At 36.6% G+C, this 12549-nt stretch overlaps 2 protein-coding genes and 1 pseudogene across 3 annotated transcripts; 1 reads left to right on the forward strand and 2 right to left on the reverse strand.

The window, feature by feature from the left end:
* The first annotated feature begins 680 nt into the window (after positions 1-680).
* On the forward strand, positions 681-4335 carry LOC105770299 (two-component response regulator ORR24). Of its 2 annotated transcripts, none has more exons than XM_052630721.1 (6): positions 681-1252; positions 1567-1719; positions 1930-2313; positions 2417-2496; positions 2709-3965; positions 4054-4335. In XM_052630721.1, the coding sequence occupies exons 1-6, from the start codon at positions 1105-1107 to the stop codon at positions 4126-4128; spliced, it is 2097 nt and encodes a 698-aa protein (XP_052486681.1). In that variant the 5' UTR covers positions 681-1104; the 3' UTR covers positions 4129-4335. The 2 variants fall into 2 exon arrangements, with proteins under 2 accessions (XP_052486681.1, XP_012446887.2); XM_012591433.2 differs by having other exon boundaries at positions 684-1252; positions 2420-2496.
* A 193-nt stretch (positions 4336-4528) lies between these two features.
* Positions 4529-5789, reverse strand: LOC105770303 (uncharacterized; annotated as a pseudogene).
* Positions 5790-6404: 615 nt separating this feature from the next.
* LOC105771350 (uncharacterized) lies at positions 6405-9748 on the reverse strand. The gene is made up of 10 exons (XM_012592783.2): positions 9227-9748; positions 8788-8968; positions 8426-8559; positions 8215-8327; positions 7756-7879; positions 7490-7645; positions 7164-7316; positions 6960-7039; positions 6795-6844; positions 6405-6718 (listed from the first exon to the last, which is right to left on the reverse strand). Exons 1-10 carry the CDS (start codon positions 9608-9610, stop codon positions 6588-6590), a joined length of 1506 nt encoding a protein of 501 aa, XP_012448237.1. The 5' UTR covers positions 9611-9748; the 3' UTR covers positions 6405-6587.
* Between the last annotated feature and the right edge of the window lie 2801 nt (positions 9749-12549).

The raw sequence follows: 12549 nt of genomic DNA on the forward strand, positions 1-12549 counted from the left end.
TCATTGTTATTTTTTTCCTGAATTGTATGGTCCAACCCATAAAAGGAATTAAAAAATTTTCCGGTCAAATATCATATTGGAAAACAATATAAGAAACTAAAATTGGTTGTAATTACGGAAATGCAATTACTTGGTGATAAAATTATCAATTAAGCAGCTTGAATTTAAACAAGGTAATTCTCAACAAATCAAAGGAATAGCCTCCCAGAAAAATGGTAATTAGCAATAAACATCAAATTAGTTACCATAATTGGTTTAGCTTTTAGTGCTAATCTTTTATAATAAAAGCATTTAAGTAATTTAAATTTTAAAATTCGAAATATTTAATGTAAAGCCAGCGATGTTAATACACACTTAAAAACTATATAATAAGGAAAGCGTGCCTTTAAAAGAAGTTTATATTAATTGAAAAATATTTATAAAACCGTTAAACTTGTATAGGATACACCCAAGCCGACGGTCAAGATTAATGTGGCAGATATAGTAAGGTCCATTTATAGTAGCTTAGTAACGTTTCTACAGAATCATTAGCGGGTGAAAATACAGTAGAGAAATAATAAAGAATATATAAATGTTGCAAAAAAATAAAATAAGAATGGAAGGCTTTGAAGAAAAAAAAATATAAACAAGCTCAATTACCAAAATAATTCCTCAAAAAAGAATAAATAAAATAAAGAAAAGATGCTCTGCTCTGTTGACATGAAAAAGCTAAAGACAAATACAGAGTAGAAAGAAGGGGAGAAAAAAAAAACCTGAGACAGAGAAAGAGCGGAGAATTGCTTTGCACCCAAAAGTTCAAAGGAGGAAAATAAAAAGAAAAAGAAAAAGAAAGATTTCTGTTGTTTCTGGGAGTTGAGGCATTTTGGCCATCAACATCATCATTGTCTCTTTGTACAGCTTTTACTTGCAAAGCTTTTCTTTCTCCCACAGTTTTATCTTCCAATTCACTCTCACTTTCAATTCTTGTCTTTGTACTATCTGGGATTTATTTTAAAAGTTTTAAAAAGGCAGTGGATAAACTTGAAAAGATTGAAACTTTGGGTTTCTGATCTCTCTTGTTGCTTTGTTTTCTCATCTGGTTGTTTGGGTTGCTTATTTTTATCGATGACTATGGAGGAGAAACTGGGTGGTTCCAATGGTGAAGATGGTGGCAGGGACAGGTTTCCAATTGGTATGCGTGTTTTAGCAGTTGATGATGATCCTATTTGTCTCAAAGTTTTGGAAAATCTCCTTCGTAAATGCCAATATCATGGTTAGTGGTACTTTATCTTTTGAATTCTGCTGAAAATTTTCTTCCAACTTGAAATTTACTTCTAGATTCTGCTGACAAGTTACGTGTTTGCTGTTCTGTTTATTCTCAATCCTTAATTCAAAATTTCATTCATTGTTCTAAAAATCTTAAATAAGTAATCTTACTGTGTTTCTGTCAGGAAGATCTGTGTGTTGTGCTTAGCATGCGTTTAGAATTAGGTCTTTGTAATTGTAGTATGCAAGGTTTGACTTTTAACATTGTTGAGACAGTGGGCCTCTTTTTGACATATCATTTATGCTTTCTTTTTCCTGCAGTTACCACAACCAATCAGGCAATTACGGCCCTCAAAATGTTGAGGGAAAACAGGAACAGATATGACTTGGTTATTAGTGATGTTAATATGCCAGATATGGATGGCTTTAAGCTTCTTGAACTTGTGGGGCTTGAAATGGACCTACCTGTAATTAGTAAGCATTAACCCTTTTTTCCATTTTATGGCTCTGAATTTTACTCTTTTTTTTTTCCTTTTCCCCTTTTGTCTTTTGAATTCTTTGTGAAATGAATGAAAATTTCTATTTTTTTGGGTGAAGTTCGTTCCCCATAATTTTCTGGATCTAAATTTGATTAATAGAGCAGAAGTGACGATATTGTCTTTTTTTTTCATGATGAAATTTCAGTGTTGTCAGCTCATAGTGATACCAAGCTTGTAATGAAGGGGATTACTCATGGTGCTTGTGACTACTTATTGAAGCCGGTTCGCATTGAGGAGCTAAAAAACATATGGCAACACGTTGTGAGAAAAAAGAAACCTGACTCTAAGGATCAAATTAATGCATCAAATCAAGATAAATCTCGGGGAGGAACCGGAGAAACTGGTCCAACATCTAGCAGTTCTGACCAAAAGGTCAGTAAGAAGCGGAAGGACCAAAGTGAAGATGAGGATGAAGAGGGTGACGATAATGGACATGAGGACCCTTCAACCCAAAAGAAGCCTCGAGTTGTTTGGTCTGTAGAGCTGCATAGGAAGTTTGTTTCCGCTGTCAACCAGTTGGGTCTTGAGAGTGAGTTTTTTGCTGTTGAGATTAATGTCTCTTATTATCGTCCAGTGATTCTCATGCCACTTGCATTTTAGTTCTAACATTTTGTTTCCTCTTTGTTTAAAAGCAGAGGCTGTTCCGAAGAAAATTCTTGACCTCATGAATGTCGATGGCCTTACAAGGGAAAATGTAGCAAGCCATCTACAGGTAATCTCCTTATGAATGTTGAGGGCTCACAAGGGAAAATTTAACAAGCGATCTGCTAGTTTCATGTTAAAATTAGCGCATCGTTAATGAAGTTTTACAACTTCAATTCAAGCCTGCTGGGCCGTAGGCATGGGAGAAGTGCATATACTTGAATTATGAGTTTTTATAAAAGTGTGCAGTATTTAAGCTTACTATCTTATGCTGTCTTGCAGAAATATAGGCTTTACCTAAAAAGACTCAGCAGTGTTGCAACTCAACAAGCTAACATGGTTGCTGCATTAGGAAGTAAAGATCCGTCTTACTTGCGCATGGGTTCACTGGACGGCTTTGGAGATTTTCGCACATTGACTGGACCTGGAAGGATTTCAAGTGCTTCTCTGTCATCTTATCAACCAGGTGGATTGTTTGGGAGACTGAACTCCTCATCTGCTTTAAGCCTACGTGGGATTTCTTCTGGTGTGATTCAGTCGGGACATTCTCAAACATTGAACAATCCGATCAATGGTTTTGGAAAGATCCAGCCAGCCGTGGTACCTGCAAACCAGAATCAAAATGGAACTTTGTTTCAAGGGATCCCGACATCAATCAATCAACTGTCGCAGAACAAGCCCACCAACCACTTTGGAGAATTTAATCGCGGTAATGATCCAAATGCTTTTGGTGTTGCTACGAACTTCCAAGATGCGAGAGTGACGGTTGGTGGCTCGAGTAATACTCTACCTGTTTCCTCGGGCAACCCTTTGTTGTTACAATCAAACACACAACAGACACAACATAGTGGTGCATTTGGAAATCAACCATCATCCCTTGGTGTGACATCACTGAATCAGGAACCATTTGACATGAACGTTCGCGGTTCTTCTAATTTTCTTGATCATGGTAGATGCAGCGAAAATTGGCAAAGCGCGGTTCAATTATCGAGTTTTCCTTCAAATGCATTGTCAGCAAGTGAAACTTTCAGTCATGAGCAATTGCCGAGTAATAATTTGCAAGAAAGTATTTCTTGGACAAGCTCTCACCTTAGTAGCAGCCCTCTTGATCTTTCTTCTTCCATGGCAAATCCAGCAAATTTGGAGGACTCTAGAGGAAACATCTCCCAAGTCGGTCTAAATAATAATGTCATTCAGAATATTGATTGCACAACAAAGCAACAATGGGGAGATAGCAGACATGATTACAACGGCAATATGAATAATTCATTCAGCCGAGGAGACTCCCTGGTCCCTGCAAGTGGACCTATGATGGACCAAAGCAATGTCATCAGTGATAAAATGAATGATGTTTCTTTGTTCAGCCAATTTAGTGGTGACAGTACTTATGTTGTTCCACACCTTGATGGTGAGAAATCAGCTTTCGGCACAAAATCGAGATCCAATGACGACTTCCTATTTGAGACAAAGCCACAAAACGGCTTCAATCAAAATAGTTTTGAACCTTTGGAGAATATAATGATGTCCATGATCAAATCGGTATGAAAAGAAAACTTCCATTGTTGCTCTTAATTTTGAATCCTTGTGAGCATAGTGGCTTAAAATGACTCTAAACTTTTTTATGCAGGATCAAAATAATGAGACCCCATTGATGGATGGGGAATTCGGATTCGACGCGTACTCCCTTGGATCTTGTATATGAAACGGTTGATGCTGATTCTGAGATAAAAGACGGTACAAAGGCATAAGCCTACTCTTTTTATGGGAATCTCTGTTGCTTCATTTAATATATTGAAATTGATGGCAACATTCTCCTTTTTCCAATTTCTTTCTTTCTTTCATGTCCTTTCGAACACATTGATTGAATTGTAGTTTGAGAAATTTATAGTTTCTCCTAGTTTTAGTTTCATTGTATTTTGTTTTTCCTAGTTTCTTTCAAGGTAACACAAGAACTTGGAGTTTCAGTATTTCCACGGCTGAAGGCATAGCTTTTAGATGGAACATGAAAAGCCCTTCATGTGTGCATAACAACAGTGACTGAATGCAGTTCTGAATTCGCCATTGCTGTGTGGTTGATGGGTTTTTTTTTCTTAATTTCAAGGTTAATTGAAATAGCCTTCTTTCTGGTATTGGAAATTCATGGTCCTAACAATGAATAAATAAATGATCAAGGTGGATATGCTTCAAGTAGTAGACTATGTGATATTTGACTGAATTAAACAGAGAGTTGTTCTTATTCTCCTTCCCAACCCATTTCCCTAGCTCTATGTTCCCGTGTAGTAGTCAGTTTCCTCTCTTTGATCAGCGAAGCCTCAGCCTTTTCTCTAGCCCCCTCACAGGTTTCCGTGGCAGCAATACATTTTTCGGCTTCTCTTTGGTACTGGGAAGCCACCCATTTTGCTTCACCAAAGGTGATGTTCATATGGCGAGCATGCTCTTCAGCAACAGCCTCTTGCAACTCCAATTCCTCTGTCAGAAGGTCTACAAATTGCTTCTCCATCTCTTGCTTCAGATCAGGGTCATTGCGTCCACAATCTATGTCATCAAAATAACATGGTATTTGGATGAAATTTAAAGAAATATAACCAATTTGAGTTTATCTAAAGAAGGAAAAAAAAAATCTCCAACCTGTCCGAGAGATTGGCCAACCCTCTTAAAACAATAACAGTCAGCAGAAGTATATGAACTCAAATTTAGTTTTAACTTAATTGAAATGTATGCATGATAATGACCAAGGAATTATGCACCACAATAATTAGCAGCAAATTGAAGGAACATGGATTTCCAGAATCAAATGTCCAACAAACATGAATTTTATGCAAAATTAGCAGCAAAAACAGATCAAGATCTCAAATTTCCTAAATGGGTATTCCTTAACTACACTCCAATAAACAAACAACCAATCAGAATCAAAATTTGAAAACAACTCAGAGTTGGAAAGGAAATTAAAAAAAACATGAAATTTGAATAATAGTAATAAAATGGCGTAAAGAGGGAGTAAGTACAAGGGGCAATCTTGACAAGGGAAAAAGGTGGGGGGCAATCACAGATGCAAGGAGGGCAAGAGAATTTGGAATCAGCAAATCTGAGAGTTTTCTTGAATCTCTAATAAAGAGCAGGTCCACACACTCCCAATGCTGAAACTAGTGCAAAAATCACTAAACACGACCTTAAACATGTCCCTTATCGGCGTAACATGTTTCTTTCTTGTCTCTCTTTTTACTTGTTGATTCTCTCACTGTCTGTGTTCTATGGAAACCAGGGATTCATTGATTGATGGCTCAGCGAATATATGAATCTACTGCTTCAAGCTTCAACTATCTTTTCAATGTTTGCTGCATCTCATGTTTGGTTCTTGACTTCTTTCATTGCATCTCAGTTTTCCCCCCAAAATCTTTAAAGGCTTGGATTAGATACAAAGGAAAGCTCTCCAGGCCCAACCTAATCCAAGTTGGATTTGGGCTTGGTTTATTTATTTTATTTGGGATAACTCAACATTTAGTCCCTGAACTTGGTAATGTTTCCTAATTTGGTCACTGATTTTTTTTGGTCCACATTATTCCCTGAACTTGACAATCTTTCTCAAATTTGATCCCTATGGTGATTTGGAACTTTGAGATCATCCCACACCATCACCTAAATTTTTTTAGAAAAGAATTATATTTTTATTTGATGATGTGGCACAATATCAAAATGCAACGTTATTACATGGACCAAATTTTGGAAAACTTGCCAAATTCCAAGACTAATGTGAGAGAAATTGTCGAGTTTCATGACTAGCGTGGAGAAAAAAAGAGTTCAAGGACTAAGTTGAGAAAAGTTTCCAAGTTCTGGGACTAAGTGATGCTTTATCCCATTTTTGTGTTACAAATAGAAGCAGCAAAACCCTGGATTAATCTGGACCATTAATCTTGTTGGTAAACATGTTAAAGCTTCATGTTAGCCTCGGACGATAAATATTCATACATGCCTGCACACTTATAAAATGTAATAGTATTTTAAGACAGTGGACATAGTTTGTCATACAAGTAATGAAAATGGTAGATTCCTATATCAGCCTAAACAATTAGATGAGAGGATTTCTGCAAATTTGAGTTTCAAAAACATTCATTCAATCCAAATAATCTAGTTTTGCCAACACAGCTTCTGTCAGTCCTTAATTTAAGCATGTCTGAGATCCACATAGTACTCATCTAACCATCTTTGGATGTTTTCAACTTCCTGCCGCCTCTGTTGGATAAGCCAGTCCGGATCGTCTTTTGTGGTGGCTCGGAAATCAATATGGTGAGCTCCTAATACATACCAATGAGAGAACTTGTTTAAGTTGATGACAACTAAACAAAAATGCTTAATCATAAATTTACATACCTTTTTCTGTGACAAGAGCAATGATTGTGGCGGATATATTTCTCAGCACCCTGTATATATTTCATACCATAAATCAGTTTCATTGTGATTGAAATTGATTATAATTTTGGCTCATGTAAATTCTAATCTAAGAAGCTAACCAGCATACTGTTTCTAACAACTTACCCTCCTCTGCTCCATGGATCCTGCATTCCATTGGAAAATATGATGTTGCTACCGAATCTCTTCAATACTTTCTCGATTCTCTGCATACGAAAGAGACATTAATAGTTCAAATCGAGTATGGGACCGACATATTTCTCGAAAATGGTACATCTATATAGAAAGAACCAACAAGGAGAAGCGATGAAGAAACAAAAATTAACTCACTTCGCCACCGAATTCTGTTGTGATCCAGTGTGGCCGAGGCAAAACCCCGTATTTCATTCGGCATTGTTCTGCAAACTTTTTATAATCAAAGCCAGATGGAGGAAACATGCTCTCATTAGAACAAGTCATTGGCATAACCATCTCCGTGCATGTCTGCATAATCATTTAGAGAATTACTTTCCGAACACTACGATGCATTAGGGGGAGTAATCAAACTCTACTTCTAGCTTTTTATATTATTCCAGTCAACATTCGATCAAATGACACCGATTATCGATCATCAGTTGGCTCCAGCATGTATATAAACTGATATATAGCAAGTTTACCTGCCAGTGCCAACCATGAAGACCATGAGGATCAACTTCATGTTCTACCTCGAAGCAATTTTCCGTCTGAGAATAGTTGTAATATAAGCTCGCTGCTGCAAAAGCACGAGTAAGCCTCGTTGCCCCCGATGGAGATTTATCAATTATCTTGCACATCTACGTGTAAAAGGATGGTTTAAGTGTCGAAAAAAGAAATCAATAAGAGGATCTTCGAAAATGTTAAAATTTAGAGCTTGATGCAAAACAGCTTTATTTACACGTCTTACCTGCTGCACAGGATAAGCAGGTAATGGCTTTAGGAAATTTGCCTCAGTTGGATAGTTAACCATGGCTGTATAAACAAAAGCAGTCCATAGCCACTCTAGAACAGAAGCTGTTGAATGAAGGCTCCTGAACTTTGAACAAATAAATATGATTAATTATAAGGAAAAGAAAAGAAAAAGTAAAACATGCATGGTAAAAATCGGTTCATAACATTAGAAATGCTAAATTTCTTGTGATTGCTGGTTATCAGCTTGGATGAAGGTAGAAAGATTTTTATGGAAAAACTAAATAAACAATTGCTTAAATGAAAGTTGATGTAACAAGATTCCCAGAATTCTAGGAAAAGACTCTGAGAATGTTTACAACACGAAAATAGTGCCTCATGCATAAATAAGCAGCTTGCACAACAATCTAACTCAGCAGACAAGTTTACTTAATATACTTCCGTTTCCATGACTCACTTGCAGGTCCTGAAAGCTTTGCTTAGTTCAGCCAAGGCATGTTTCTGATTTGAAATTGCCACCAGTTCTGCCCAGCTCCCCTTTATCACTTCATAGCAATTCTGGCTTACATCCTGAATCCCCCATTTTAGTTTTAGTTATAAAGGAGAACTCAGAGATATATACAGTTTAAGCATAAATTCGTCCATATGTGAGAACTTAAAAATGGAACCTTGAAATCCAGGGAGACAGCATCATAGAAGCTTGACCATGGGATTATCTTATCGAACTGTAATATAGGGGCTGAAGAAGCCAATGCACCAATTGCTATATGAGGGTATTTTAGTCTAAACCAAGCCGCCAACACTGAGAAAGAGAGAATGTTTTTCATAATCATAACAAAATGGCTGTTTTCTTTAATGAAAGATTTCCCTCAAAATTCTTTAATATCATCAGAAAGTTCCATTCAACTAGCCGAAAAGGATGTTCTAGCTAAATTATTAGTACCAGTATTGTCATATTAATCCATAAATCAGATCATTAACTTCATGAAAAAACATTAAGAAAATGGAGGGCCATATGGTTTGAATTTACTTCCTCCATAAGATCCACCGAAGACCACCACTGGGGATGCTTCAGATGACAGGTTCTGCTTCAAGCTTCTTATCAGAACTGCGAAATCAGCCAAGGCTTGCTGTGAATTTAAGTACCCCATGGTCTTTGCTGACTGGTATGAGTCTTTCCCAAATGGCATTGATTCCCCATAAAATCTATGCTGAAAAGTTCCCAATAGAAACAAACCCATTAACATTGATTACAAAAAGAAAAAAAAAATCATGTTTTGGAAAAAGATTTGGGTTTTAGGATGTGCTTTCAGTCTTAGAAAACACGCACAGAGTTAAAACAAAGCAATGTATTTTCTGTGTTATTACAAAAACCAAGAAACTATTTTTGAGTAATGTGAGCTATTCCTAAAGTAAAACTACTTTTTGTTACAACTCAGATAAAAGAATCCTGAGAAAGTGAACATTACCTCAATGAAGAGAAGGAGAGCTCTGAACTTGGGAGCAATGTCAAGCATGAACCCTGTGTTAGCAGCAAACCACTCAATATCTCCTTCATTCCCAGTGTAGACAAAGATAGGAGCGCCTTTGTGCCAGTACTGAGTGTTAATTAGGTACTTTTGGTAGAATATTTTAGAGCTCTTGGGGTGGAAACTGAAATGGTCTAAAGTCTGAGGGAAATAACGAGTCTTAAATGGAAGCTTTGGTTTTGGAGTCTTGGCATGTTTGATTAAAGACTGATAGGCAGGTCGAGGGAAAAATGTTTGCAATGAACAATGACCTGCTGCTGCTGCTGTTAGTGTTACACAAAATGTGACGATGAATAGAAAGAAAATAGATAGGCAAGGAGCCATTGGTGGTTCTACTGCGATTGCTGCTTTCCTAGAAGTCAGCAGCTTCACTCTTTTTATAAGTTAGAACAGTGGGGGAAAACTAAAAGGAAAAGTTGATGATTCTATATGTACATGGATGATGGTTATGGCATCATTGACATGGAGCATGATGATCCATGAAGTAGGCTAAACATTTTTATTTTTGAGTTGAACAATAATTTGTCGGCTACCTGCCAACTGCCAGATAAGGCAAACAAACAATAGAAGATTAGCAGCAGGTCTTTGGATGAAAAACTGTCATAAATAAGCATCAATAAGATAAACTGATATCATTGATTCCAAGCTTCCAACAATCAAACTGGTAGTGTTATCTCTATACCCATTACAGTATCAGAGTAAATCAACGTATTGGAGACACTGTTTAGACCTTAGAGAAATTGGCATCTTAATCATCAAAAATTATATATTAAGAAAAAAAAAGGAGGTAGTTTCAGGGTTGGCTTCAGAGGACTAGGCCTAGAATTTGAGTCAATGACCCTAGAGAAACTAGGGTCCAAGACATAAAGTATTTGTTTACTTATCAGAGCTTCAAGAGGCAAAGATACGACATACCCTCTCTGCATCCCACTAGCACCTTGGATTAATATTAGAATCTTCAATGAAATTCTCTGGCATCAACATTGTTCTTTATTTTTGGTAATTACTGATTTTCTTAAAGGATAACTAGGTGGCATTCAATATCAGGTTTAAGTGATAAACAGAAAAAAATTAATTATGTTAGGTCATTGGCTTTTAATTTATGATACCCTAAAACTAAGTCCCTCATTTGTATTCTAACACTCTTAACTCAAATCCGTCGCCGGAATAGGGTTACAGAGTATTATCAGAATTTACAGATCAAATAACAAACATTTCATATTATCTAACATTTATATCATAAATCAATCATAATGTCCCTTATACGAGTCCTCGAGTCCCAAAATATACATTAGAAACAAGTCGGGACTTATTTGGGTACTCAAAAAACTTTTCTAAAAACATCAAAAATTTTCCAAGGTGTAGGGGACACACACCTGTGTGGCCAGGCCGTGTGAGCATTCGAAATAGAGACACACGACCGTGTCTCAGCCCGTGTCCAAACTTGAGAGCTCATTGACTTGGGTCACATGGCCAAGCCACACGCCCGTGTGCTAGGCCGTGTGAGCATATTGACTTGCATAAATAAGGTGCAGGGGTCACACGGCCAAGTCTCACGCCCGTGTACTAAGTCGTGTGAACAATTTTGAGTATTCTGTTTTGAAATTTAAATGATGCAGGGGACACACGGTCAAACCACACGCACATGTGCTAGGCCGTGTGTCACACACGGCTGAGCCACACGCTCGTGTAGACGAAAATAGGTCATTTTCAAGCCACATTTCTCATCCAAATTTGGCATCAACCTAAACATAACAATTTATACATTCACAAACCATATCAAAGCATTCAAAACAAGCCAAAATCATGTCTTAAACATGATATATTACCACATACAACCAATGTGCCCTTAGGCACTTCAAATGACAATTTATTATCATGTCAACCTAATATTCATACTTACCTATGTACCAAATGCATATATGCATAATCAAACTCATACTTCAAACATGATAAATCCACTTATATACACATCAAAACATGTCAAACACAAGCCATTCAAATGACTAGTTTCAACCAAATATTTACATCCATCATTGGCCAAAATCACCTATACATGCTATTATAACCAAAATGGTTTTACTATATATACTGAAATGAACCGATGGATAGTGTGAGATATCTCTGCCAAGCTTCCAACCCAATGAGCTTCCAAATTACTATAAAACAGAGAAGATAAAACAGAGTAAGCTTTAAAGTTTAGTAAGTTTGTATAACAAGGAATTTAACTTACCATTTAATTCACATTTAAAGTAAGTAAACTAAACATGCTCAATCCAATTTGGCCAAATGCCCAAACACATATCCTCATCAAGCATGTTAGTCATGTAATTCATATAATAACTCATAATCACATATGTACATAGTCATCAAACAAGTTTCATACACATATATCTTTCATCTCGTTTTTCAACATGTCAAGTAACATCATTTTCATGTATTTCATGCATATACGGGTAATAATTCATTTCATACTCATATTGTTCCATATCAGAATTTTGCCTGTTGAAACATTTAAAATATCGATGGATACACGGGTACTACACTCTAAGTGTACAAAACTGTAATCCGTCAATTCATATTCAGGAATGCTCATGTGAGCATATAAACGGGTAGCTCTTTCAAGCCATATAATAGGAAGCTTATGTGAGCCATGTAACAGGAAGCTCATGAGAGTCGTAATCGGGAAGCTCCGGAGAGCCATTAATTGGGAAGCTCATGAGAGAGCCTTTAATTGAGAAGCTCGTAAGAGCCATATGTTGGGATGCTCATAAGAGCTAAATAACGGGAAGCTCCGGAGAGCCAATATCGGGATGCTCAAGAGAGCTAATAACGGGACGTTCTTGCAAGCTGTGGTGTGTGTGCAATACATGCAGGACCACAGCCAATCGGGAACCTTTAATGATAATAACATTATATTCATTAGTTTGGTCATATAGTAATTTTTTTAAAACAAATTTCTTAAAATTTCAATTCAATAAGAGATTGAAGTTTGGCAAGGACAGTAAACCTTAGTACCTTACACCATTAATTGGATGCAGATACCAATTTAACTTTCTTTGATATTAAGAGCTTCAACCATACATTTCAAGGTTAGATGTTGATGAAATATTATCAAAACCAAAAGAAGAAATATAGCATTTAAAGTTAAAAAATCATAATAACTGGCATTTATTTTCTGGATTGATGCACCAACATAATTGAATTCTAGTTTGCCCCTAACCCTCCATTAATGGTTTCCCTTTAGTTGGGTGAGAGTTAAA

The sequence above is a fragment of the Gossypium raimondii genome, chromosome 5 (genome assembly GCF_025698545.1).
Source record: "Gossypium raimondii isolate GPD5lz chromosome 5, ASM2569854v1, whole genome shotgun sequence".
Taxonomy (NCBI): domain Eukaryota; kingdom Viridiplantae; phylum Streptophyta; class Magnoliopsida; order Malvales; family Malvaceae; genus Gossypium; species Gossypium raimondii.

Bases quoted from the DNA above. Each gene is read 5' to 3' on its own strand.
- LOC105770299 (XM_052630721.1), top strand. From the start codon at position 1,105: ATGACTATGGAGGAGAAACTGGGTGGTTCCAATGGTGAAGATGGTGGC. The intron at 1,253-1,566 runs GTTAGTGGTACT...TTTTTCCTGCAG, and splicing joins TCGTAAATGCCAATATCATG to TTACCACAACCAATCAGGCA. The intron at 3,966-4,053 runs GTATGAAAAGAA...TTTTTTATGCAG, and splicing joins TGATGTCCATGATCAAATCG to GATCAAAATAATGAGACCCC.
- LOC105771350 (XM_012592783.2), bottom strand. From the start codon at position 9,610: ATGGCTCCTTGCCTATCTATTTTCTTTCTATTCATCGTCACATTTTGT. The intron at 8,328-8,425 runs GTTCCATTTTTA...TGGGGGATTCAG, and splicing joins CTGTCTCCCTGGATTTCAAG to GATGTAAGCCAGAATTGCTA. The intron at 7,317-7,489 runs GTAAACTTGCTA...ATGATTATGCAG, and splicing joins TTCATGGTTGGCACTGGCAG to ACATGCACGGAGATGGTTAT.